At 37.5% G+C, this 27332-nt stretch overlaps 4 protein-coding genes and 2 long non-coding RNA genes across 7 annotated transcripts; 3 read left to right on the top strand and 3 right to left on the bottom strand.

Annotated features, from left to right (window-relative positions):
• Positions 1 to 55: 55 nt before the first annotated feature.
• LOC124452626 lies at positions 56 to 1663 on the bottom strand. Its single transcript, XR_006950825.1, has 4 exons — positions 1390 to 1663; positions 917 to 1187; positions 638 to 791; positions 56 to 435 (listed from the first exon to the last, which is right to left on the bottom strand). It is a non-coding gene; the product is annotated as an uncharacterized LOC124452626 (long non-coding RNA).
• A 215-nt stretch (positions 1664 to 1878) lies between these two features.
• LOC124456676 lies at positions 1879 to 3144 on the bottom strand. Of its 2 annotated transcripts, none has more exons than XR_006952392.1 (2): positions 3126 to 3144; positions 1879 to 1998 (listed from the first exon to the last, which is right to left on the bottom strand). It is a non-coding gene; the product is annotated as an uncharacterized LOC124456676 (long non-coding RNA). The 2 variants fall into 2 exon arrangements; XR_006952393.1 differs by lacking the exon at positions 3126 to 3144 and adding an exon at positions 2032 to 2043.
• Positions 3145 to 8690: 5546 nt separating this feature from the next.
• LOC124449672 (ADP-ribosylation factor-like protein 15) lies at positions 8691 to 10200 on the top strand. The gene is made up of 6 exons (XM_047000628.1): positions 8691 to 8942; positions 9013 to 9145; positions 9231 to 9290; positions 9491 to 9540; positions 9617 to 9766; positions 9856 to 10200. The coding sequence occupies exons 1-6, from the start codon at positions 8889 to 8891 to the stop codon at positions 10021 to 10023; spliced, it is 615 nt and encodes a 204-aa protein (XP_046856584.1). The 5' UTR covers positions 8691 to 8888; the 3' UTR covers positions 10024 to 10200.
• Positions 10201 to 10351: 151 nt separating this feature from the next.
• On the top strand, positions 10352 to 12189 carry LOC124449679 (translocon-associated protein subunit beta-like). The gene is made up of 5 exons (XM_047000641.1): positions 10352 to 10428; positions 10711 to 10973; positions 11495 to 11603; positions 11685 to 11762; positions 12008 to 12189. Exons 1-5 carry the CDS (start codon positions 10426 to 10428, stop codon positions 12116 to 12118), a joined length of 564 nt encoding a protein of 187 aa, XP_046856597.1. The 5' UTR covers positions 10352 to 10425; the 3' UTR covers positions 12119 to 12189.
• On the bottom strand, positions 12139 to 24536 carry LOC124449592 (chloride transport protein 6-like). Its single transcript, XM_047000535.1, has 19 exons — positions 24016 to 24536; positions 23176 to 23297; positions 23060 to 23093; positions 22906 to 22986; positions 22640 to 22815; positions 22003 to 22095; positions 21741 to 21900; positions 21531 to 21614; positions 20811 to 20915; positions 20480 to 20569; positions 20209 to 20294; positions 19989 to 20116; positions 19230 to 19311; positions 18717 to 18806; positions 17789 to 17960; positions 16856 to 17028; positions 16713 to 16764; positions 16435 to 16559; positions 12139 to 13314 (listed from the first exon to the last, which is right to left on the bottom strand). The coding sequence occupies exons 1-19, from the start codon at positions 24295 to 24297 to the stop codon at positions 12879 to 12881; spliced, it is 2571 nt and encodes an 856-aa protein (XP_046856491.1). The 5' UTR covers positions 24298 to 24536; the 3' UTR covers positions 12139 to 12878.
• Positions 24537 to 25746: 1210 nt separating this feature from the next.
• On the top strand, positions 25747 to 26917 carry LOC124433279 (coiled-coil domain-containing protein 124-B-like). The gene is given in 4 exon segments (XM_046983040.1): positions 25747 to 26016; positions 26223 to 26360; positions 26362 to 26434; positions 26437 to 26917. Coding segments are annotated over 4 exon segments (525 nt in total). The 5' UTR covers positions 25747 to 25857; the 3' UTR covers positions 26592 to 26917.
• The last annotated feature ends 415 nt before the right edge of the window (positions 26918 to 27332 follow it).

Genomic DNA, 27332 nt, shown 5'->3' with positions numbered 1-27332 from the left:
AGATGTGTTGAAACTTATCAAATGTTTGAAAGTTAATCAGTTTGTACAAACGTTATTTTCAAATGATGCTCCTTGGTGTTCGTGTACACAGTTTTTATCAATTGCGTGTATAAAGTTTAAGGTCTTCAAAGAATTTATTTACAAACGTAGTCTTTCATTAAGAAAAATTATAAACAAGTGCGTAAATAGCATATAAGTGATGCAAATACTGTCAGCAACATATAACAAAACCTATATATAACTACTTCATGTAGATGTTGCTATTTTATAGTTTGAATCTTCTGGTGAATAACATTGTTCCATCGAGTTGCCTTTTCACTAAATAATAGGTATCAAATTCTTCCAAAGGTGGTAAATAATCTAGACCAGAGATTGGCTCAATTTCAATCAATTGTGGGGTTTCATCGAAGCCAATGATGTTGGCAATTGTGTCATCTGCAAATGAAGAAGATTGATTTTGAGTGAGACAACAGCTCTCTGATATCTGAGTACACTTGAAGTTGAAATGAATGTTGGTTTTAAAACAGATTGTGTGTGAACAACTGCTGTGAGATTATCATGTTTTGCCCAAACATTTTGGCATTATGTTATATTGTAGAAAACAACATGCAAGCTATGGTATAATGAACAATTTTACCAAAAATGGTTCTTCCAGATAGTCAAAAGAGATCTTTGATTTTGGTATCTTCTCATCCATTGGTGGTGTTCCATTTGTGATAAAGAGACTGGATCAAGGACAGCCTTCTGTGTCAACAGCTTTGTGATCAACTCCGGTCTTGGAAGATCATTCTCTATGAAAAAATAGAAGCATCCATTGATCATAAACTGGGAGTCTGGCCATTTCATTGTTTTCACAGTTCTAGTTTAATGGGAAGTCAGGAATGAAAGGCCTGCTAGTGCTGATTGAAGAACTCACCTTTGTCAACAAACGGAATCATTTTTTCAAAGTCAGGAACAGTTTTTAACCGAGTGCTTGGTAACACTTGCGGTTTGTGAAAATCCATTTAAGCTTGCCTTTTTCGACTTTACAGAAGTTTTCGTCTTGGGTGTTTCATCAAACACTCGGACTTTTGATGGTTTTGGTGTTTGAAACCTTCTCACACTTCCTTGTTGTATGTTTTGGAGATCACCCAGTGCTTTTCTTGGTGTTGGTACATAAGATTTCTTTGTCGATAGCCCCTTTTGACCTGTGATGTAAAGTTTGACAGCAAGTCAAGAAGGGGATAGTTCACACAGTCACACTGAGGAGTCGTTCTGTTGTTAGGTTGGGTTATGCAATTTAACTACAATCTGTATACAAGACATAATTAAAACTGCTAGCGATGCACAAAATTGAATATAAAGCACTAAAATTACTGAAGGTTAAGTTTATTTCAGGTGAATGAATACCTGGGATGGATTTCGAGACGCCGTTTTTCGTGACTGAGCATCCAAAATTTTCACGGTCAATATAGGTTTGAAAACTAGTGGCCATGCTTGGAGGTATCAACTGCTTCCACAAATTGATTGTAATGTTTGGAAAAGAAATTCCGAAAGGAAGTATACGTTTGATGTAGGTAAGAAGACTAATATTGTCCACAAAGTTTGATTGTGTGTTTATATCACTTTTTATTAATTTTTCAAGCAAGAATCGGTTTGAATATTTAAAGATGGCGGTGCATGACGTCAATGTTCATATAGCCAATCAAGTTTCTAGATTTTTATGGAAGGAATGAATGACGTCAAAACAATATGGCCGGGTAACTTTGTTACGACGACTCTGATAAGAGAGTACATTTGAAAAATCTTCAGTTTATATGAGTCCTCATTTGAAAAGTCGTCATTTTTTCAACCTCTACATTTTGTATACATTCATGCCCTTATTTTTCTCTGCCTTAATTTTGTGTGTAGCTTTTTGTCTACCTTTATGTCTACCTCTATGTCTACCTCTATGTCTACCTTAATGTCTACCTTTATGTCTACCTTTATTTCTACCTTTATTTCTACCTTTATTTCTACCTTTATATGACTTATGTCTACATTTTTATGTACCTTTGTGTCTACTTTGGATCAATGTTGTCTACTTTGTATCTACTTTGGTGTGTTGAGCATAAGATTTCCAATGAACGAGTACCGTGAATGTCAAGAGCATAGTAAGGGCAGATAATTGTGTACACGAAGTGTACAAAAGGCAACTCTATTGTTGGTTTTTAGACAATGGAATGCGACACTTAGTATATTTTCAGAGAAAAAAAAAAAGAATAGGGGATCAGTTGCAAAAATTTTGCCCTAAAAAAACTAAGTCTTTTGATCAAATTTTTCTATGACTTCCCGAGGGAAGTCATTTTTAAATAGTCAGGAAACCGGGCAAACCGAACGCCCTTTCACATCCCCTCCTAACCTCAACCTTGCACTCGATCCTCAATCTACAACCCGAACTGACGACGACACTGGGATGAATCAAGGACCTCGTGCATTGGAGGTCAGACAGAGCCTGTCAAGCCAGAAGCTCAACAACGAATACTAGCAGCTTCTTGGCATATTTGCCCATTTTTTTAACTTTGAAGTAGACATATACAATATACAAGGTTGTTTTGAACCTTTGAAGGTGCAACTACATTAGCCATGACATTACCTTAGTTTTTTACTTATGATTGAACTTTAAAAAGCTAAAGAGAACGAAGCCGTCTTGAACACAAGGAGTGATCACCAAACCTTCATCTGTACCACTCAGCCGATGAAAACATATCAAGTGTTTCCATAGAATAGCATTTATTGCCTTTCATTACAGAAGGCTTCGGTTTATAAGGTGTTTAGAAAATGCCTTCGACGGCATCATAGCAATATTAGAACTTTAAAGACAAGGGCTTGCTAATTGTACTCTAAGCAATAAATGTTTTTTTAACAAGGAGAAAGAAAAAGAATAAAGTGTGACTAATGTCCTCCATTGACATGTGGTGAATTGGGGTCATGATGCGCATGACCTTAATCAAATTCGTTCATTTAAAAATGTTGTGAAAAAGCTATTTTCATAGTTATTTTTCCTCACCTTTCCGTCGTCATTTTTAATAATCGCCATTTCAAACCTCTATCCTTGTATCTACCTTTATTTCATTGTCTATCTTTGTGTAGACCTTCTTGTCTACCTTTATGTCTACCTTTGTGCCGACCTTCTTGTCTACCTTTATGTCTATCATTATGTCTACAGTTATGTCTACCTTCTTGGCTACCTTCTTGTCTACCTTCGTGTTTACCTTTTCATCGGATAAAGTCCTTATTTTGTCAAGCACAGCATTTAAAAAATTAGCGACTTCGTGGTCGAAAGTAGTCAATGTATCATATCTTTTTGACCGTTGGTATTGGTTGTGCGCAGACAAGTTCAATAATTCCAAACAAGGATGTTTTTTGATGATATCGTCTTTTATGCAATTACAACTTTTTCATGTTTTCTCCCGTATAAAATGAAGACTTGTCGTCTCCAATGAAAAGGTAAGACAAGAAAGTTGACACAAATGTTGAAAAGACGACTACTACATTCGAGTACATCGACAACATTCGACTGTGAAATCACTAATATTTAGACAGAAAGATAGACACAAATGTTGAAAAGACGACTCTTAGGAAATGACGACTTTTTAAAATGACTACTATTAGTGAAAAAAAGTTACCAACAAGATACGTTGATACATACAAGATCATTGCCTGATTTACCACTACACGACAATGCACGACATTGACTACATTGAATTACTTCGATTACATTGACTACTTTTGTCCATGAAATCCCCAATTTTTCAAGTGTCGTGTTCAACAAAATGAGGACTTTGTCCTAGGAAAGGTTAAACACAAAAGTAGACAATTAAGAAGGTCGGCACAAAGGTAGACATAACTGTAGACATAATGATAGACATAAAGGTAGACAAGAAGGTCGGCACAAAGGTAGACATAATGGTAGACAAGAATGTCTACACAAAGATAGACAATGAAATAAAGGTAGATACAAGGATAGAGGTTTGAAATGGCGATTATTTAAAATGACGACGGAAAGGTGAGGAAAAATAACGATGAAAATAGCTTTTTCACAACATTTTTAAATGAACGAATTTCATTAAGGACATGCGCGTCATGACGCCAATTCACAACATGTCAATGGATGACATTAGTCATACTTTATTCTTCTTCTTTCTTCTTGTTAAAAAAACATTTATTGCTTAGAGTGCAATTAGCAAGCCCTTGTCTTTAAAGTTCTAATATTGCTATGATGCCGTCGAAGGCATTTCCTGAACACCTTATAAACTAAAGCCTTCTGTAATGAAAGGCAATAAATGCTATTCTATCGAAACACTTGAAATGTTTTCGATGGCATTCCATCTCGCTCGCTTGGCTGAGTGGTACAGATGAAGGTTTGGTGATCACTCCTTGTGTTCAAGACGGCTTCGTTCTCTTTAGCTTTTTAAAGTTCAATCATACGTAAATAACTAAGGGTAAAGTCATGGCTAATGTAGTTGCACCTTCTTAGGTTCAAAACCGCCTTGTATATTGTATATTTCTACTTTAAAGTTAAAAAAAATGGGCAAATATGCCAAGAAACTATTAGTATCCGTTGTTGAGCTTCTGGCTTGACAGGCTCTGTCTGACCTCCAATGCACGAGGTCCTTGGTTCGTCCCGGTGTCGTCGTCAGTTCGGGTTGTAGATTGAGGATTGAGTGCAAGGTTGAGGTTAGGAGGGGATGTGAAAGGGCGTTCGGTTTGCTCTCTGTTTCCTGACTATTAAAAAATGACTTCCTTCGGGAAGTCATAGAAAAATTTGATCAAAAGACTTAGTTTTTTTAGGGCAAAATTTTTGTAACAGATCCCCTTTTCTTTTTTTTTCTCTGGAAATATACTAAGTGTCGTATTCCATTGTCTAAAAACCAACAATAGAATTGCCATTTGTACACATCGTGTACACTATTATCTTCCCTTACTATGGTCTTGACATTCACGGTACTCGTTCATTGGAAGTCTTATGCTCAACACACCAAGCCCAACAACAACCGACTGACCTTCGAAGGATTCGAACCCCACATCACAACCTGAGAAACCTCACTCTACACACTCGACTAGTGAGTGCGTTGGAAACAGATGGAAAATTTAGTCTACTTATGATGATGTGTTTAAGGTAAGAATGAAAAAAATTAATTTCTAAAGTGACAATAAATAAATCAAAAGGCATATATTACCACTAAATAATCATTTATCGTCAGTCTTGCCACACAATAACAAAATATTGTAATAGTTTTAGACATTGGATCTCATTATTTTCTCGTAACACGTCGAAGCAACTGCTTCTACATAAGTATGAGTGTCTGTAGAATACTTCCCTACGCTTGTGCTGTGCAGATTTGTTTCGGCATCTGCAAATGACAAATGTTTGCAAATTTCCCGAGTGTCGTTAGTCCCAAAGCAGCAGACATATTTTTCAAAAAAATTTCAGCATAGTAAGCTACTTCTTATTAAGTTGAAACACGATCAAATATTACACATAATGAATTTCGTCGTCGTTTAGGAATGGCGTTAACATCCCACTAGTCACATCAAACAATAACTGAAGACTGCATTCTTCCTTTTCTCCACAGCAAATTTTACCGTAACCTGCGAATGTCTTCTTGCTCAAATGTTATAATAACATTCTTCTCTAAATATTTCGTGAAGTAAGTTTTTGTTGTAAGACACCACTGCTATAGTAATATATGATCTTTTGCCTTCCGTTCATTAAGGTGCTGTATATTCCTTCACAAATATATAGTTTTTCTGTTAGACCCAGTTGCATTTCTGCATTGATAGCTTTCAATGTTAGCGTACAAGCTTCGTGAGAATTGCTTCGAAACTTGACTTGATTTCTCCTTCCACGTGGTCTCTCGTCAACCATAACTTCTGAAAAATACCAGGAAACATTTCGTCTTGCTGTTGACCGTTTTAAGCCAAAAATAACAGATATTAGCAACCAAGTATTTTTGAAAATGCCAATCAAGTTTTCCTTTCTTGACAACTCACACACTTAACCATAGCACTTGTTATTGCTCTCTCCATTGACATAACGACTTTGAGCTGTACTTTAATGTGTTATATGATTAATTAGGTAAACATTTGCTCGCTGTCTACAGTTGGTTAACTTCTGTGGTAATCTGCACTTGGAGATTGTTCTGACATGATCCCAACATTTGTCAATTCTTGACTTGCACTCATGGGATTTACTAAACAATAATATTCGCCAACTCCCCTGGAGGCCACAAAAGCATTAATAAAATATTCTTTTGTATGACACCTCCAAAATGGCTGACGTGAAAAACATCAATAGGATTGACATCGGGTGACTGTTTCTGCAAGCCCTTCGATGTGATATTTTCTTTACAAATCACTCCATACGAAGCAAGAAGGCTTAGCCCACTATCACGCACTTTCCAATTCTTATTTCATAACCAAACACTGACTTCGTTACCATAGATCACGTTGTTCTAGATCCATTGAAAATGTCGAAAAGGTTAACAATCCCTCATACTAATGTGGGACATATTGTAAAGTATACAAAGATACACTCGATCACTTCTTTTTGACCTTCAGTGATGTTGCTATCAGACAAGTTGAATAATATCGACCCCATGACGTAGAAACAAGAACGGCCATAAGAAGCAAGGGCCTCACAATTTCAAAATGACGACTTTTAAAATGAGGAATCTTATAAACTGATGACTTTTTCAAATGTACCGTCTTATGTTAAATGGCAACATTTTAAAATTTTGTCTCCAAAAAAAACGAATTAAAAGGTAGACAAGAAGGTAGACACATTAGTCGACAAAAAGATAAACAAAAACGTGGACAAAAAATGGACTCATATGTACACAAAACGTAGACGGAAATTTATGCATAAAGGTAGAAAACATGACGACTTTTCAAATGATGACTGTTATGAAATAAAGAATTTTTTAAATTTACTCTCTTGTTAGATGACAACCTTTTAAACTTTTTTAATAGACTTTTTCTGTCGACTCTTTTTAAAAAGGTAGACAAAAAGAGAGACACCAATATAGAAAGAGATTGACAAAAATGTAGATATAAAGGTAGACCTAAAGGTAGACAAAAAGGTAAACAAAAAAGTGAACATTAAGGTAGACGCATAAAGATAGACACACGAAGGTAAACTGAGGTAGACAAAAGTGTAGAATTACATTGATTACATTGATTACATTGATTACATTGATTACATTGATTAGCTACATTGATAACATTTCACTACATGGATGATCAACTATATGATTAAAAAAAACAAAATGGACGATCAACTGTAAAATGGCTATTTCAAGCATACATATTGATAATTTGAATTTTGAAAAATTTTTCATGCGTTTTACCCTTTCCTATCTCGAAAATGCATCCCTGACTCCAACACTTTCAAATGGAAAAATTTGACTACTTACATGCGCGCCAATGCCCTGATTCACCGGTTCGCCCTCTGTTTCCTGACTATTAAAAAGTCACTTCCTTCGGGAAGTCATGGAAAAATTTGAGCAAAAGACTTAGTTTTTTTCAGGGCAAAATTTTTGCAACAGATCCCTTTTCTTTTTTTTCTTTGTAATTTGCAATTTTTTTCTCAAAATATAGTATGCCGCATTCCATTAACGAAAAAACAAAAATGGAAATACCATTTTCAAACCTTGTGTACACTATTATCTTTTAAAACTTTGCCAACTTCATTCTCTTGACGTTCACGGTAATCGCTTTTTTCAAGTCAAATGCTCAACACACAAAGCCCAACAACAACCAAATGACCGAATTTCGAAGGATCCGAGCCCCACATCACAAGCTGAGAAACCCCACACTGCAAACTCGACCAGTGAGTGCGTCGGAGACAGATAGAAAATTTAATGTTTTTATGATAGTGTGTTCAAAGTAACAAATAATACATATATACATATCTTAGTGACACTCAATGTAACGTTTCAAAGACTTATTTTTGTGAAAAGGCCCATTTTTCAACTTTCTCTACTATTTTACTGCCCGTCGACTTAATTTTGCCTTTGCGTTTGTGCCTCCGTGCTTACCTATTGCAAAAGTGGGCTACCAATAAAGCGATAGGGCGTATAGGATACCCACCAAAAGCGTAGTTGAAAGGTCTTTCGCAACATATAGTACTGAGTATTTACAAATTTAAAATTATATCCTATTTAGTATTTACAATCATCCAGTTCAAAGTCTTCCGATTACGACTGCACTGAATTTTTACCAATTGGCAGCACTGATTGGCGCTCAGCTCGGCTGCGTGCTAGAGAGCCTGAGAACTAATCAACAAATGGAGTTGGGATCATGGTTGGGATTTATTAGGAAGAAATAGAGATTTTTGGAAATTATCTAAGGCTATGTTGAGATATTTAAGGAAACCGAGGAGACTTTTGGGAGAACCCGAGAGCAGCAAGCCCGAGAAAGAAGGTCGAGGGTTGCACCTGCTCGAGAGTTGTCACAAACGTCTCCGAGGTTTGCATAAGCCAGTGCAAACACGAAAACCATCTTTTATTTCTTTTACAAAAGAACAATAATGCGAAACAGACAAATTTAATACAAACGTTATTCTACGTGTATTCATGATTGATTTGCCAAGTCTCTTTGATTGATTGATTTGATTGGCCGAGTTCAGATCGTAGAACACAGCTGTAGAGCCGATCAGCGCACGCGTGTTTCATTGTGTTTATTTTTATAAACATGAAACGGAATGATGGAAGTATATACGAGAAGAAAGGAAATTATTTCTTTCGCTGATCACTATCGAGTGGACCGATTCTTTTTTTGCGATAATTTGCAACGATGACAGCTAATTTCAAGAGTTAGCCATTAAACACGAGAAGAGAGGGCTATAATTATACTTCGCTGTTTTGATGTTTGACTGGTGCAGGTTTTGCTGTGCCCTCAGCAGGATTGGTTGCTATAAGGTGATGTACAGTTTGAACAACACCTTCCCTACTTTTGCCTTCTCAGAGTATAATCTTTCACATTTCCCAGTGCTGTCACAAGGCTGCCTTATCCAGGCCGGAGTTCACTGTTGTGGCATTGGGGCTTTCAAATGCAGGCAAATCAACATTGCTATCGATATTAGCAAACGAAGAGCTCCAAGATGACTGCGTACCAACTCAAGGTATAATCTTGTGCATTTCTCCGTAAATACTTAAGTCCAAGTGAGGAGCATTTGTCTCAGAAGATGTAAATTCTATTTTTTTCAGGATTTTCTATCAAAGTACTTCAGTTTCCTGATGCCATCCTTAATGTAATGGAACTTGGTGGTAAAATGTTATGATACTATGGCTGATTCCAGCATACTACCCCTCCCCCCCATAATATTTTCTTATTATCTTCATTTACACAATGAAAAATAAAATAACTTTAATGTATATTTTTTACAGCAGTTAATCATTTGAAGAATTGTTTTGTTTTGAGCAATGCTTCAGAACTATTTCACTAATATGTTTGTTTTGGTTTAAAGGTGCTGTTGAGCAGTATTGGTGTCATTATTATTGTGGAGCAGAAGGCATTGTAAGTAACAGGAGAAAAATTTCTTCCTCATACCACAAGACTGTTCACTATATCTCTTATATTAATTTTGATTCAGGTTTTTGTCATCGATAGCTCGGACAACAGACATCTAGAACAAGCTGCTGAATGCCTTTCAAGGCTTCTCAACCATCCAATTCTTAGCGGCCTCCCTTTGTTAATTTTAGCCAACAAGCAAGATGTTGCGAATGCAAAAGATGCTAATGAGGTAAGGAAGTTCACTGGTGCTGGGCGAACTAAAATAATGGTGGTCATTTCAAGTATTCTGATGAACTTTACATGTTGCTTTATTTTCAGATAAAGGACATTCTTAGTCTTGACAAGATTGCTGATGACAATGACTACATCATTTACTGCTGTTCCAGTCAAGATGTAAACAGCATTCGAGAAGGATTCGTCGATCTAATACACAAATTAAAACGCGAATCACCAAACACCCTAACAATGCCCTACATTGAAAATTAGTGTCAATCCAGCAAATATAATACTCCGGTTAATAAACTGTAGTATTTAGATCAGTTGGAACGGACTGAGTTTTGCACCTCAGAATGATATATGTATAGATAGTTCTAATATATGGTCGATTACATAAAGTTTTATATACGCATTCAACGAAACTGTATTAAAATTATTACTCATAAATTTTATAAAAGTACATACACATATGAGACACGAGTTCTATTTACAATGGATTTTATATGGCATTTCAAATCAATAAAAAAGTCAATAACAATTATAACATCACATTTCGAGGATTTCCGTAGTCTTTCGGAAGATGATCGTGAGCCACCGTCAAGAGTGTTCTTTCCTATTGTTCATTGATGATTCACATTAGATTCACAAGGACACGACAGATTTGTGAATAAAATGGTGAGGAGTTTGAAAGATTTCATTACTGAGAGGCTGTTCAAAAGGAAAGAAGGCTCTTTATTCGTAGACGTCTTTGTTAAATTCGCTGCACGCGGCGTTGTAATCGGTTTCGAGCATTTGCCACATTTAAATGTTGGTATTGAAATGTTCTTAAAATTCCTACTGGTGAAGGAAATCTTAGAAACAGTCAAACATTTCTAGCATTTGATCCACGTCTTCAAAATATCGTATATATAAATATATATAAAATAGATATTTCATTGAAATAAATTTACTTTTCAGTTGAAGTTGGCAAGTCTACTACTAGTTCTGGTGTCCTTACACGGCTTGCTTGCTGATAATTCTGAATCTGCACATCTGTTAGTGTCAAAACGAGTTCTCAACGAGTATGTTGTTGAAGGTCGAGATCTAACCGTCAGTTATGCAATATACAATGTGGGTTCGAGTCCTGCAACCTCCGTCCTGCTGGTTGACGAAACATTCAGTCCTGATGAATATCAAATAGTTGGCGGTCAATCCACTATTGGCTGGCAGAGCATTGCGCCGTATCCTTACTATCAGTGCTGTAGAACTAAATTTATCAGATGGGGGGCTCTCTTGACGTTTTTGTCAATAGTGCCCTTTTAAAATTACCCATTTCAAAGGTAGAAGGGGGGCTCCTCCCCAAGCACCCCCCCACTTCTACAGCACTGCTTACTATCCTTCTTGATATGTAAAAGTCTTGATAAAGGCCGAATCATGGCAAAATGCATAAACACTTTGTTTTGTCTTTTTGTTTTAATTGACATCTCTTGAAGTCCAAATACCAAACTATGTTAATAAGGTAAGATTTGGTGCAACCTGCCAATAAGAATTTGGCCAAATTATAGAATAACTTGTTACAAAGACTGCCAACAATGATGAAGCTAAGTTACAATTAGGTTTGGGGTTAGGGTCAGGCTTGTAGGTAGTACACATATGTACATATGTATGTGGCAAGGTATTTTGTAATTACTTTAAGAATTATTTATTCTACGTTCATTGAGACTACATTCTTCAAGTGAGATTTCCTTAATTGTGCTACTAGTGGAGCCAATGTTTCCCATAACCTTATTCTTAAACCCTTACATTCGGGTGTCATCAATATTACATCTGCTGTGGTAACATATCAGCCTAAGGAGGAAGCTGAACAACAGGTTTGTCCACATCGAAGTACTGGTTTCCGCAAATAAAATGTGATAATTTTTAAGGTTGAACGTGATCGTCCTTTTCAATAGATCGTATATTCAACTACTTTTGGTGAAGCATATGTCATGGACTCAAAAACCTTCAACAGGAGACATGCACCACATATTGTAAGTGAAAGTGTTGAAATGTGGTTAACTAACTAATGTTTAGTGATAATTTGAACATTGCATTGGGTAAAGACTAAGTTTTGATGGTATGTTAGAGAGCCATAGAAATAAATAGCAGATAATGCTGATTTTGTTTGGATATAATAAAACCTGAGTATTTTGTTGTGAGCTTGGTGAATGACACTGTGTGATAGTATATCTTTGAAATATTCAACTATAAGTCAGAATTTTTCTCCATTCTTCAGCTTGATTGGGGCATTTTCGGTTTGATGACGATCCCCACAGTTCTCTTTCCTTATTTCATCTGGTATTCCACACATTGCAAGTATGACGAATCGAAAGGAAAAAAACAATGAACTCAAAGTAATACTTAGAATTTTTTACTTAGTGTGAAGTATTTTATTAATAAATGTTTCATGGGAACGTATGTGTGCCTCATTGAATTTTTATGTACATTCATTTACTTTAGCTGAAATTTATTAAAGAGACTGTGAATTGTGTTTATGTTTGTACTGTTACTTTATAGTTAAGATTTACTAAATTTACTAAATTAAACTACCTCATGTAATTATTCTTGTGTACTTTCTTGATCTCCTAATTCTTATGTCATAGTGAGGATGGTACACAAGAAATCAATGTACTTGATCTCTTTATTCTTATGTCATAGTGAGGATGGTACACAAGAAATCAATGTACTTGATCTCTTTATTCTTATGTCGTAGTGACGATGGTACATAAGAAATCAACATAAGAGATCATTGATTCACATAAGATATCAAATTATTATATCTGCTTATGTTTATGCATACATGATCTCTAGTGGTACATCAGAGATCATTGATATACATCAGAGATCAATGTATTTTATCTCCGTGTGCTTACGCAAGATGGGCGCGGGAAGATCGATAATCAGAAGACGGTGGCATGTTCCTACAAACATGATGTATAATTCACAGAAATCGATGGATTTCTGAGAAACTTCACGTGGCATATCATGCATACAGGAATATTGCCTCTTCTCCAAACATCGATCTTCCCGCGTCCTTGTATTTAACACCGTCGACGTTGGTAAATAATGAATTGAAAACGATTTCTATCTACATCACACGTGCAAAATTATACAGGCCTTGTCATCTCATATTGGTTTTGTTCGCTCTGTTCATCAATGATCTCTGTGATTTTCTCCTCGAGATTAAAGCCCATCAAATCCTTCCTTGTGATCATTCCAACCACTCGATTGCATCGATCCACGACAGTCAGATGCCTCAAACCCAAAGTTCGGTAAATGATATAAGCCCTGTGTAGCGAGAAGTTGGATTGAACGCTCAAAGCCGAATCATTGATGTACGCGGACAAGTCGATAAGACGAGTCGCGTACTTATCATCCGCCATCACCTGCAGCTTTGCCGCGAATTCCTCAGAATTTGGTGAATGAGTCACGGACAACTTCTCGTAGTCCACGTCCGTGATCTCGTTATCCCTCATTTCGTCATTCGACATCCCCTCGACGCTGTTCAACTCTTTGTGAGATAGAATGATACTTATATCAAGCCTAGATAGATGCAAACAGAGCGTCAAGTATTTCTTTGCCGTGAGAAGGAAATAACGAAGTTCGCGTACAATGAACAACTGAAACGTGTTGTCATTGTCTCTCGCTAATATGCGATATCATTGTGCTATTGTATCAAATCATCTAAGTACGGTGCATTACTAAGCTTATTCAATGAGAAAATCAGACACCAAGAGCATGTGTTTGTAAAAAAATTTGTTAACTTGTTAACTTAGTCACGAAAGTGAAGATATGATGCGATATCGTAAAACCACAAAAGTATTTAACCATGCACCATGAGGTGATGCGCAAAGAATCGGAGGTTGGTGGTGTTAAAATAACCATGCACCATGAGGTGATGCGCAAAGAATCGGGGTTGGTGGTGTTAAAATGACCATGCATCATGAGGTGATGTGCAAAGAATCGGGGGTTGGTAGTGTTAAAATGACCATGCATCATGAGGTGATGCGCAAAGAATCGGAGGTTGGTGGTGTTAAAATAACCATGCACCACGAGGTGATGCGCAAAGAATAGGGGTTGGTGGTGTTAAATAACCATGCACCATGAGGTGATGCGCAAAGAATCGGGGTTGGTGGTAAAATGACCATGCACATGAGGTGATGCAAAGAATCGGGGTTGGTGGTGTTAAAATAACCATGAGGTGATGCGCAAAGAATCGGGGTTGGTAGTGTTAAAATGACCATGCATCATGAGGTGATGCGCAAAGAATCGGGGGTTGGTGGTGTTAAAATAACCATGCACCATGAGGTGATGCGCAAAGAATCGGGGTTGGTGGTGTTAAAATAACCATGCATCATGCGCAAAGAATCGTTGGTGGTGTTAAAATGACATGCAAGGTGATGCGCAAAGAATCGGGGGTTGGTAGTGTTAAAATAACCATGCACCATGAGGTGATGCGCAAAGAATCGGGGTTGGTAGTGTTAAAATGACCATGCATCATGAGGTGATGCGCAAAGAATCGGAGGTTGGTGGTGTTAAAATAACCATGCACCACGAGGTGATGCGCAAAGAATCGGGGTTGGTGGTGTTAAAATGACCATGCATCATGAGGTGATGCGGTGGCACCATGGTGATTAAAAATAACCATGCACCACGAGGTGATGCGCAAAAATCGGGGTTGGTGGTGTTAAAACGCACCAACTCGAGTTAATTTAAACCTGGGTTGAACCGTGGAATCGAATCCACCCTTGATCGAGGGTAAAACGTAAAATACGAGATTAAATTACAAAATTCGGATGATGCGCAAATGGCCGAAACATAGTTAATAAACTCTATAATCGTAGAGTGGCAATAAAAGTCATTTATCCATCAAATCAAAGGAAAGCTTGGATATGATCTGCAATATGAAAATTCAACGTTATAGGGAAAACTAAAAACATCTCTAACTTTGTCACCGATATTACGAGTGCAGTAACAAAGTGTAGATGAGTTCGCTATGCACTTGACTAAACAAGCTTAAGCATACAAAGAGCATGCCAAAAATATATGATTGAAAATTTTCTAAGCGCATATACAAGCACCAATTTCAGAGCTCGCTTCGTCACAAACTAATTGAGAATAAATCTGAGCATGCGTAATTAACTCCACCAACTTTCCAAGTTCATAGACATGGCAACGACCAACTGTATGTACTAGTACCGACTATGGAGTAATTAGCGAGCTCAGTAACAAATTTTCATATAAGGAATCTACGCATGCGCAGATTACTTGACCAGCTGCCGAAGTTCATGGTCATGGCAACGACCAGCTGCATCTACTGGCACCAATTTTGAAGTAAATAGCATGCTTAGTAACAATTTAATAGAGAAATCATCTGCGCATGCGCAAGAGCATGCGCAGTCCACTCGACTAATTGTTCATAGTCATGGCAACGACCAGCTAGATGCATTTGCGCTACTTTCGTGGCAATTAGCTCACTTAGTCGCAAATTATCAAAGAAATCATGTGGGCATGCGCAGTAGTGACTTTAATAATACCACAACTTTTGTAAGCCTTTGAATTTGTGTATATATATATAAAGTTAAAACTTCGTATAGTAGATGTCAACTAGCAGTGGCCCACACTTCGGTGGCGACCGCACTCTCCCTGCGTACCCCGAGCAAAGCCTATTGCAGGTGATCTCGGTGTCTGATGGGCGAAAGCTTGCTATTGCATCTCCAAAGTAGGATAGCGTGGAGGGGCCGAAATCTCCTACCGAAACATTAACATGCGGCGTTCTAGTGCCTTAAGATTAAGAAGGTATCGGGAAGCATGGCCCGAAAACGGGGTTTTTTGCTTTCGAATTTTATCTTTTTGTTTACAAATAATAGAAACAAGCAATGCTTCAGTTAAATTCTTCTGAAACTGTGCCTTTTTATGACAATTACAATTTAAGACAACTTTAAACATGTTTTATACAAATTTATAGGTTTATATCTTTCTGATTTAATTCTCTCTGTTTCAGGATTGTCTGGTTTTCTTAATTAAAATGCGACGCTCTAGTGCTCAACTATGTATCGGGAGGCATGGACCGAAAACGGAATTTTTTGTTTTCAAATTTTGCCTTTTTTCTTTACAAGAATTCTCATAAAAGAAACTAGAACATCCAAGGATACTGCAAAGGTTCTGCCTTTTCGACTTATAATTTAAACCAACTCTAAACATGTTTATACGTTTTTTAGTTGTTATCTTTTACAACTTTCTAGTGACTCTCTCGTGATGAAAGAGAGCCTCCTTATACAATATAACTCTCTCATCATGAACGAAAGCATCCAAGGGCTTCGTGGAAAAAAGGAGTTATCTACTTTTAATAAAAATTTTACGAAGATAACATTTAATAAGCTAAGTCATTTGTATCGTCTAAATTTATATTTAAACTAAACAATGCAATGTCTGACTATTTAATTGTCCGAATTTCGCAATTTGATCTCGTATTTTTGACACGTGTGTTTACCGTCGGAAAGGTGGATTGTGCTATAGCCACAGAATAATGATTATACAGAAGGGTCACTCAGGTGTACAACGCGTCCTCATGTCGGCCAAGTATATTTTAACTCAAGAAATGCTAACATGCTAACACTGTACCAAGCAAGTTGTAAGCTGGGCAACCATATTCTCATTTACCTTGTGATAAGACCGACAAATACTTCATCGCCATTCTGGAGTTTCTTTACGACGGGAAATCCTCCATGCTGGGTCGATAGAAGCACTTGTGCCAAATTTTTGACGCTCTCGGATATATGTAGAACCTATAATGAAACACGATGTGATGCTCATACAAATAAGAGATGATAAATTCGAGGAGGGGGGTGTTGGTAGGGAGGCGAGTAAATTTACGGGGGGGGGGGGCGAAGTAATATCACAAAAGAAAATTTGTGATATTACAAACGAGGAATACGTACCACAGCCGGCGAAGACATGACATCTTTAGCCTGATACAGTTCGAGGTTCACGCTAAAGGAACAAAACTTAGCGTCAATTTTTTTATGACGAAAAAGAAAAGTGACATTTTGCAATCTCAGAAATCATAAAGTGCCACACCCACCTCTTTTTGCCCCCGTGAGTAAACACAACGGGCTCCGAATCGAGAAAGGGAATGCATTTGAGCTCGAGTAGAGCATGATACAGTGGATGGGTGACGAAATCGCCGACCCATTTTGAAACCATTATCGAAACCATGATGGGAAGAAGAAACTGTATGTCGTTCGTGATTTCAATCTACAAGAGGAAAGGATAATGGACGCGAAGGAAAGAGAATGATATTTTTAATAATTCAAGGGGCAACAGTTAAATTTAATATTCAGACTCCCACATTGCAAAACGGGCAAAGCTGATGATATTCTCTGCTATAAAGTAAATGAAGTAAATGGTTTGAACCAGGGAGTATCGTTACGTGTTTGTAAATGTAGATCGTCCAGGTTGGCATTTTTTCACTCTGAAGACGACTACCGCTAAGGTTGTCGAAACGTCAGCCAACAACAACAAAAACAGTCCCTCTCAGGACTATACCAACCGGGACGATCTACATTTACAAACACGTATTCCCTGCTATGTTAGAATAAAAAGGAACTGGGATGCATTTAAGGAAGAGGTGCAGAGAGGTGCCAATTTGCCTATATAATACCTATATAGCAAACAATAAAGCAAAAGCAGTTGTGATCAGTGTTTGATGGAGCACACTTTCAAAAATCTACCTAGCATAATTTAGCAAAAAAATGCCCGATAAGCTACAGCAAGAATTGGCGACCGAAATCTCACCAAAAACTAAAGCACCCGAAACGCAAAACATCGTTTATCCATCCCTGGCTTAGCACGTAACGGAAAAATTATATCAAAATATAAATAGAATGATGTCACACCAGAGAGTGTTTCTTCGAACTCAATGTAAATTCAGGTATAGACAAAATGACACCAAAAGATCAATCACGGCAAGTAAGATGTGCGCGTGCTATGCCACGTGACACACGTTATCTCATACCATTATGACTGTCAAGGACATCGTCAACCTTGACACTCCACCGAAGAACGAGGCTGCACCAAGTAATGCAAACGCTCCGGGATCCATCCACGCCCATTCGCCGCGGGTGTGAATTCCAAATAAATCAACCATCACTTTGCCCAATATCCGGCCGTAGGTTCCACCTATGAAACTGACACATAGATCAATGTTAGAAGAACATGGAAGACTGGCAATTTTGTTGCTGCTCAGTCAATGCCATTTATCATATTTTACAAGGGGAAAATCAAAAAATGAGAACTGGATGTTCTTGTGAATGCTCCAAAGGCCGTAAGGCCAATAAACTTTCTACGAGCTTTTGGAACGGACACACGTGACTCTTAACTATACCAATTGGACATCTTCCTAATTGTTGCCAGTGAGGTTCCGGGCGGAAATCGAATTCTCAATACGAAAATTAGAGCCCAACATACAGTTTTCAAAAAAGCCATAAGCAGTTTGATCATGCAATATTGAATGAAAAAAAGCAAGTGACGTTTCGTCTTGACTCAAGATGTCTTCCGACTGATAACCTGTATTGCGTTACAAGGAAGTATGTACAAAATGATAATTAGGAAGTTTTGTTTATTTAATTTTCCGTAATTACAGTGCTCGATGCGTTAGAGCAGAGCATAAATATTGTTAAGAAGAAGAAAATACACAAAAATTACAATTTCATCCCGACAAGCCTGTTTCGGGATAATATTAACCCCTGAGAGTGAGAAATCACGAAACAGGCTTGTAGGGATGAAATTGTAGTTTTTGTGTATTTCTTCTTCTTATCAAAATGATATTTACATATGCACATAGTTATAGAGGGACGTATATGTTGAGCTCTGATTTTCCCTTCGAATATCAAACTGGTATGAAAATACAACATCAATACGTCTCACACAAGTGCGCAACTTACAGCATGGGAACAACGAGACCACTTGAAATTGCTGTTCCTGCAGCCCAACATGCCAAGATAAAGTACACCACAAGAACTGTAATCAATGGACTAAAAAAATGAGGAAACCTATCGAGCATGAACGGATTTTCATTTTTTTACAGGGGTGGTGTCAATAATTTTAGGGGGGGTGAGCTGGTAAGTAAGTGACGCAAGACAAAGTAAGGGAGGAAGGATTTAAGGGGCGGTGTGATAGTGCAGCCACCGAAGGTAGTGTGCAAAGTAAAAACATTGCCCCGAGGAACGCAGTTCAGCTGTACTACTGGTTTGTTTTGCTGAAAATAGGAGGGGGGGTTAATGTTTCTTAGAGGGACGAACAATTTATTTAAGGGGGTGTGTGTGAAATTTGACATTTGGGGTGGCCCCCCCTGTAGCCCTCTCCCCCAGAAAATCCATCCATGCTATCTTGACATTCTAGAACTGCAGGTAATGTAAATTTCAAGAATTGAAGAAGATCGAAAAGAACATTCATACCCGTAAGTGAATTCTCGATGAGTGTCTCTCGAGAATAAATGATGAATCGCTTCTTCACCACTGGCGAACAGCAACGTTGCAACTAGACAAACAGACGGTCAGAATGAAGGAGAGTTTTTCACGGACACTATGGATCGTGAAGACTACACATATATGTGAGCACTATTGTTTACAAATATACTTTAAAACATTGCATATTTTAGGTCGTTCTTGAACAGAAAACTTTGCGAATCTTTAAATAACGATTCAGACGGTTCACAATTCACTCAACCTCTTTCTCTTTCGGTCATTTCATCTTTAATGGTCAAGTGTATCAAGAGATTGATGGTGTGGCTATGGGTAGCCCCCTTAGGCCCTCTATTTGCTAACATCTTTATCTCGTTCAACAAGAATTCATGGCTTCACCGCTGTCCCTCCACTTTCAAACCCCTTCTTTATTTAAAGCCTCATGTAAATTTTCATCATTTAATCTGACGTTAAAGACGAAACGTCATTATCAAAAAACCTTTTATTTTTAGTTTTAATTTATTGTCGTGATATCTTTTTTAAAAGTCTTATGTTGGGCTATTATGTTCACAATGAAAAACCTGCTTTCCGCCATACAAATCTCTGGCCACGATTTCGAATAAATTCTTATATGTCACATGCAGCATTTCAAACAGTCGCGCACTTAATCAGATCATAGAAAACTTAATCGGATAATTGAAATCTTAATAAGTAAGTTTATCGAGAACTAAAGATCAAGAAAATTTATCATACCTTGATTGAATGTCGCGTTAGTAAACCTCGTTCCATTAACGTTCAGAGTAATTCCTTCATCACAGGTATAGTTGTTCACAGTTCGTTCTGTGCGCAGTGGACTGCGATTTTCTACCAAACAGTCAGTACTGAAAAAAGTGAAACCAATGCGATCATGCCGAGTTATCGTGAGAGAAGACGTAGTTTGTCAAAGCAAAAATAATTCGGACGTACGACATACTCAAATTTTGATTCCTTAAAAGAGCATTCAAATTTTGAGCAAGAGAACGCAGACGGCAAAAACACCGAAACAGTTCCAACGATCACCTAAGAATGTAAAATGATGTCAATTTCGCACGAGACTCTTATTGAAAGGCAACAAATACATGCAAATTTTGAATAGTGTGCCTTTTTCGCATTGAAAAACGGTTGAATGACGTTGCGAAAGCGAGGAAAATCCCGGAATATCACTCAAATAAGAAAGCGGATTGCTGTTCGACAAATTTACGTACCATAAGAATGACGACTTCGGAAACACGAACAAAATTCTGCAGCCACTTTTTATTTATCTTCGTCAGATGATGTCTTCGAAGCCGGTTGATCTAAGTAAAGAAATTTAACGCATTCTTAAATGGATATGAAAAAACAGAAAAAGAACGTCGCTTTAGTAAAGATGAAGTTTCACTACTGGCTATCTGGACGTATAACAAACCGATTTCCATCTCATTTCTCAAATAGTTGAATAGTTGATAAAAAACTGCAAGACCTAGTTTAACTTGATACTCAGTTGCGGTTGAACAGTTGGACTTCATACGTACAACCTACCCAAAGCTCAACTCCTACCTTCAAGTTAACGAAAGTAAAAACAGCTCCCAAGATGCCACCCAAAAATCCAAGAATAACAACTGGAATGAACACCAGAATATGCAAGGCGACACCGTGATCGATCTACAGGGAAGACAAGAAAATATTGGAAATAACAAGAGGGCGAAACGACGCAACACTTTAGCGCACTGTGCACATGAGTTCGTGTTTACTTGTGACGAATGGATACCACAAAAATACAAAGTATAGACAGTGAACTAAGTAAATGTTTAGTGGGGCGGATCAATGCTCATTTGACAGGAGGGGTGCAGATTTTTACAGGGGCGGATCAATGCTCATTTGACAGGAGGGGTGCAGATTTTCCAAGGGGGGTGCATCGTCATCCTAGCTTAAGTTACAAAAGCTAATGTGAATTTTTAGAAACGAGCGAACCTTACGCAATGAAAGTGTTATTACATTTTTAAGAATTTTTCATGTGGTTTTTGTCAATGAATGCGCGTTGCATAAGTGATCTATTTCAATTCTAAAGCCTCTAATACTGTTATATTAATCGTTTGCAGTTTAAACTAACCTGGGAAAATCAACATCAACAAACATACGTATGCAACGTACTCACAAAGTAAAACAAATGTACCGTATTCCATATTATAAGCAACAAGCGAGCAGCCATTTTCTACGTAATACCTTCTTTCTATATGATGGATACAGAAAAATCTTTTGAATCAACGATTATTCTACCTGGAAAAGGATATAACGTTCCGCCTTAAAGAGACCAAAATCTCCATCGTAATCAAAACCGGTAAACGCCGAGTTGAAGAGATCCTGGTGAAAAAGATGTCAATGAATGTCGACGTAAACGTACGCGTCTTCAAAAACCGTTACGAATTCGTCATCGAGAGAAGAGAATCATCCTTCTTCGAAATTTGAATCATCCGAGACAACACTTACTGTTGTAAAGGTGGACACCATTGTGCAAAAGAAGATTTGCCATGACAACTTCAAGTTCCAGAACGATGACACTTCCTCCATGGCAAACAGCAACCCACCGACGGGGGCACCGAAGGCGGAAGCGACACCTGCCCCGGCGCCTGCCGAAATGAAGTTACGTCTGCAAAAAAATGGGAAACGGATGATGGAAACGGGAAATGGGAAACATTCCAAGCAAAAAACTGTGTTAAAATGAGGTCAAAATATCCTCAAAGAGACTCGCCTGTCCTCAGGATTTCGGAATCTTTGAAAATATGGCAGATTTATCTTGAGCGTGGATGATCTGAACTGACTAAGACCAGCACCAATAAGACCACTATAACGGAGATGGCTTTCATGTTAGACCTAAAAAAGGCCTCAAGAATAACAAACCCGAGGCCACTTGAACACAAATATTGATTTTTGACACACACATTTAACAGTTGAGGACCTCTTTAAGAGTGGTGAACTCTATTTCCTCCGTTTAGCCCTGGGCCTCTTTTTACCCCTCTTCTAATAATCCTCCACTAGCCCTGGGCCTCTTTTTACCACCCTTCTAATAATCCTGCACTAGCCCTGGGCCTCTTTTTACCCCTCTTCTAACAATCCTCCACTTGATCGCAAAATTAACAAACCCTCAAAAGGACTATATAGAGCTGGGAAACACCGTACTTGTAGACTTATAGTATATTAATCCTAACACGGTTTAATATGCACATGAAAAACATGTGACTTGGACAAGATTTGAACTCGCACCTTCGCTAGACTTATAGAGTAGTCAGAGGCAAAATATCATGATTGACTGACTGATTGGTTGTATGGTATTAACAAGGTCCTCAAAAAATTACATGTTTCACAATGTAAAATATCTGATCCTTTACCCCAGGTGAATCATGGGACCTTCGGGTCCAACAGGTAATCCGGAGGCAACGGCAAACACACAGGAAAAGAATTTTACGACCATGGTCTTGACATTGAATATATGATGAACAATGGTACCATTAAGAAAACCGATGAGCTCAGGAATTCCAGAACCACCAGCAGAAGGACGAAAAAACTGCAAAGAGGAAAATGCTAACTAGAGCAATTTGAATAAATAATTGACATGAATGAAAACAAGATAACTTTTCGAACAGAAAACAATTACCACAACTAAAGCCGATCCAGCGATAGCAAAGATAAGACTATAGCCAACTACCCAAAACCATGCTAAGCCATAGTCCTTCTCCTTAAGCACATACACAAAAGTTACAAAAATGCAATCAAATTGCTTTTTATAGCAATGGTATTGACATCTTTACCTTGATCAAATCATTAGCCTTTTCCCACTTGTAACTAAAGTAAATAACACATGAGTACATCTATATGTACGAAGGCATAAAAATGCTTTTGAAAAGATCTCACAATGAATACATACTCCATGATACGATCAATCAGTTGATGGAGAAGAAAACCAGTGAATCCAACCGTAAACCCAATCAGACCCATCATCACCCATCTATCCCAATCGAGCCTCGCAGGTTGACGTTTGATCCAGTTCTGGAAAAGAGGTATAAATCACTAAAACTATTTGCTTTCCGAGACTGTTCTAAAATATAAATTGAATGTGGAATGATAATCCATGTGTGCAGAGGCACAACTAAGTCTTAAGATTGGGGAAGCTTAATTAAATTCAACAAAAGTTGCTAATGCTCCTAAACAATTACTTGGTACAATTTGCTTGACAAAACTGTCAACTTAAAATTTTTGGTGGGTGAGCCACCACCTAAGCCCTCCAGGATTAAGAAAAAATACTAAGATGAAAGTCAATTGATGTATGGTGTGTTCAGCTCCATTGTGTATGGTGTACTTATGAAACAAACAATATAGTCTTTCATGAAACAAGAGTTTTTGATGAAAAACTGTCTTGTTTGTTTTTAAAATATTGAGTTCAAAATGGACCTTTCAATCAGAGAATGTTTCTTGTTATACTTCGTAAAGTTGTCAGCTGGTAATGGTTTTGCATGATGTGCATTGATATTCATGCTTAACTGAACGATACAAAACGTAAATAGTCCGCTTTTCACATAAAACAACTTGCTTCTCGAGAGAAAGTGAAGAAATATTAACTAACAATAGTAAACCTTCATTAAACGTTGGACAGTTTGACTTTCAAATGGAATGGTAAATAGAATTACCTGTCAAAATCTGTCTTCGCGGAAGTGAAATTTTAGGCAGAAAATTCACCTACAGAAATTAATCAGTAAGTCGCAAATACCTTGTAGACGACACTGTGTGGAGGAAAGTAATCTAAGCTATCGTACTTCGCCAACTCTTGCTTTTCTTCCTCGGTAAATTTATGGTTGACATAAGCGCTTTCAAACTCGCGTCCTTTCTGAAAGAAGCCAGTCCCTCCAAAAGCTCTCCTCGAGTGGACTTCTTCATTGTTCAAACGTTCTCCTGACCGTCTTTGAATTAAATCCCTTTCGCTGCTGCTGGGATTCTTACCTTTTGATATTTCCGCACTTTTGGCCTCGATTGCCTCTTCCGTGGAAGCCATAATAGATAATATCTTTGGTATTTCATTACTTTATACACAATACACCAGTGCAATACACAAATACACCTACAGGTACCCACAAATCAATACAGTTCCTCTTTGGCAAAGCCATAGGGGGAGTCTCTACAGTATAACAACAAGGGATAACTAGCAAGCTAACCAGTTTAACTACATTTTGTAGGAGTAGGGATACCAAAAGTGGGGACATGATGGGTAATGAGGGTAAATGCTACTTTCGTCGAATTACAAGAGGGGCTAGTTTACTGTATAAATTTCTTCCAGTGGGAGGCATTTCATGAATATAATTGAAACAATTATCGGGTTTCAGCAGCATAGCTGGCCTGCATATTTTTTCACACCACATAAAATTTTGAATGATACCATTATCCATTTTTATGCAGATCTGTTGTTTTCACGGTCAGGGAATACAAAACTATTTTGACAGGAGAGGCCAAATGTTGGACTGGCTATGCTATTACTACGAATATTTAAAACAATTACAAACACCTGGCATTTCAGTTAGAATAACCTGCTTCAAGGCGAGGGAATATGGAGAAAAGGGAATATGGAACGAGCGCTTTTACTCTTTGTACACGTACAAATGTCATCAATTGCTACTTATCAAACATGTCAGAATTTCTTTTAAATTAAAATATCTAACAGCATACTTCCAGATATTTCAATTTGCAGGCAGATATAAAGTTTCATCTTATATGGTGTGTGACAATGCGAGGAAATATTATTGAATACATCATTGATCGACCCAGTCTGATTGATTACCACCATCATTATTTGAAGCAATTTGCTGCTCTTGTTGGGTAGAATTATTATTAATTCTCACCAGAAATGCTTGAAGTCTCTTATTGAGGTGGTCCGTCAGAGTCAATTCTTCAGGAACTTGCTGTGAGGTTTCTTCAGTTATTGAACCATTATTTTCTTGTTGATTATTTACAGTCAATGCTGTCACACCAGTGTTCAGAGTTCTTACTGTGCTTTCTTCCTCATTCCCATTACCATTGGTGGCTGAATTCTTATCAACCATTTCTTTTCCTTTTTCTGTAGCTCTTTACAAAAACACTTACTCTTTTTTCTGTCTTCGGGATGTTTGTTTGGTTTCTTTAATTTTAAATATTTGTCTATAAAATTGAACTGTTATATGTCTAAATAAAGAAATTTCCTCTTATTTCTTTCGGAATCTTCCGTTACAATTCGGAGCATATTCGTACCCTCTCACTAAGAGTGAACAAAGCCTGGGTGTACAATTAAAAATTTAACTTAGAACGAAAACACCTTAATTTACAGCATTCTCACAAAAAACCGCTTTAAAGTTTAATTTTTTTATGTATGACTCATATTTGCAAAATGCAGACCCAGTTAAAATTGAAAATAAATATGCGAACAAAAGCGGCTTTTCCGAATGCTAAAATCCTGACCCTGCCTGACCGCAGGCGACGTTTCAAAATGGCAGTCAAAACACCAAAAATGTCATTTTAATGACAATTATGACATTGTTTTAAATGTATTGTCTGGTCTCCTGTGACAGACTACATTTTCTGAGACATGCCAAAAAAGTTCCAAGGGACGAATTCAAAGGCAGAAGCTGCCAGAGCTCGAAAACAGGAAACAAGAAACGCTGAGAAAGCGAAAAGAAAGGAAAATGAGGACAGATACTGGCAGAGCTGGGAGTCTGGGGATAAAATGAAAATAAAAAAAAGGAAGGTTTGTATTTTGCAATACAATATAAACTTGACATGAATAGCTCACGCGTCCAGTTGACTTTTCTTGAAATTTGTTGAACAGCAAGATAAAGAAAGAAAGTTGAACAACTTGAGAAGAAGAAGGCTGCAAAAGATCTTCGAGGCAGAGGAATCGAAGCTGAAAGGAAAGACTACTCCTCAAAGGTTCGAGATCTGAAATTTTGAAAGTACATGAGAAAGAAGCTGAAAAAAGCGGAGGCAAGCAAACCTGCAAAGAAAAATGTGACAGTCATGAGTGAATCTGAACTTGAGGAAAATATAAATCATTTAGTTCGGAGTCTTTGGCTGTGGATGGTGGAGTTGAAGCAATGTTGAAGAAGCCATCTCTGTATTATCTGTGAATGAGAAAGAGGATTTGCATCCTGAGCGGAGAATGAAAGCAGCTTTGTAGCATTCGAGGAACAAAGACTTCCTGTTCTCAAGGCAGAAAATCCTAACATGAGACTGTCGCAAATTAAACAGTTGCTTAAAAAGGAATGGCTTCGATCTCCCAGCAATCCCCTCAATCAGAATTTTGCATCTTACAGCAACAAGTAGTAGTATTTGTTCACAAAATGATTATTTACATCTTCTCGACCTTTGTTTTTGTGGGGAAGATGTAAATTGTAAGAACCCATGTGAGGTGGAGTTGTTGGATTTTTGTCTTAGCCTAGTATGCATTAACTCGCATTTATGCTGTGATGAATGTAATTAATGGATTTCATGAGAATTGTTCCCAAAAGTGGAGCTGTAGAAACAGCATGTTTTTGAAACGAATTATGACACAACTGAGTTTGATTAACTAAAAAATTAAGCTTGTTTGTTGCCACGAGATGATGGCTATTTTTGAAGCAAATAAATGAAACGAATAAGCTTTCCATCAATCCTTGTTAAAAAGGAATCACAGGTTCTTTGACCTGCATAGTACAGCTAAGCTTGCCGCTCCACTAATTAACAAAAAACCAAAAAAATCTTACGACAAACATGCCTCAATGAATCTTTCCATGTGAGTCATCTGTATTTTTCATTTAGACAAAGTCTAAAATAGTTTTACCAGAACCTGTAGGGCCGAAAACTAGATCCAATCGTTTTTGTTTTATCCCAGACAATTTTGTCGAAGAACTTAAAGTATTGAATTCGATGTTTAGGAATTGCCAGTAGGTTTGGATCTTGAGATGTCACATCTTCCTGAAGGTCTTTCTCTGTCTCTTTAACTTTCAGCACATGGTTTGCAATGTCAGAATCATTACCAATTTGTTTGGTCTCTAAAAGAAGGCTTTGAATTTCGCTCATTTAGCT

The sequence above is a fragment of the Xenia sp. Carnegie-2017 genome, unplaced genomic scaffold, assembly GCF_021976095.1.
Source record: "Xenia sp. Carnegie-2017 unplaced genomic scaffold, XeniaSp_v1 HiC_scaffold_13, whole genome shotgun sequence".
In the NCBI taxonomy this organism is placed as follows: Eukaryota; Metazoa; Cnidaria; class Anthozoa; order Malacalcyonacea; family Xeniidae; genus Xenia; species Xenia sp. Carnegie-2017.
This window is presented reverse-complemented; position numbering and strand designations above follow the sequence as displayed.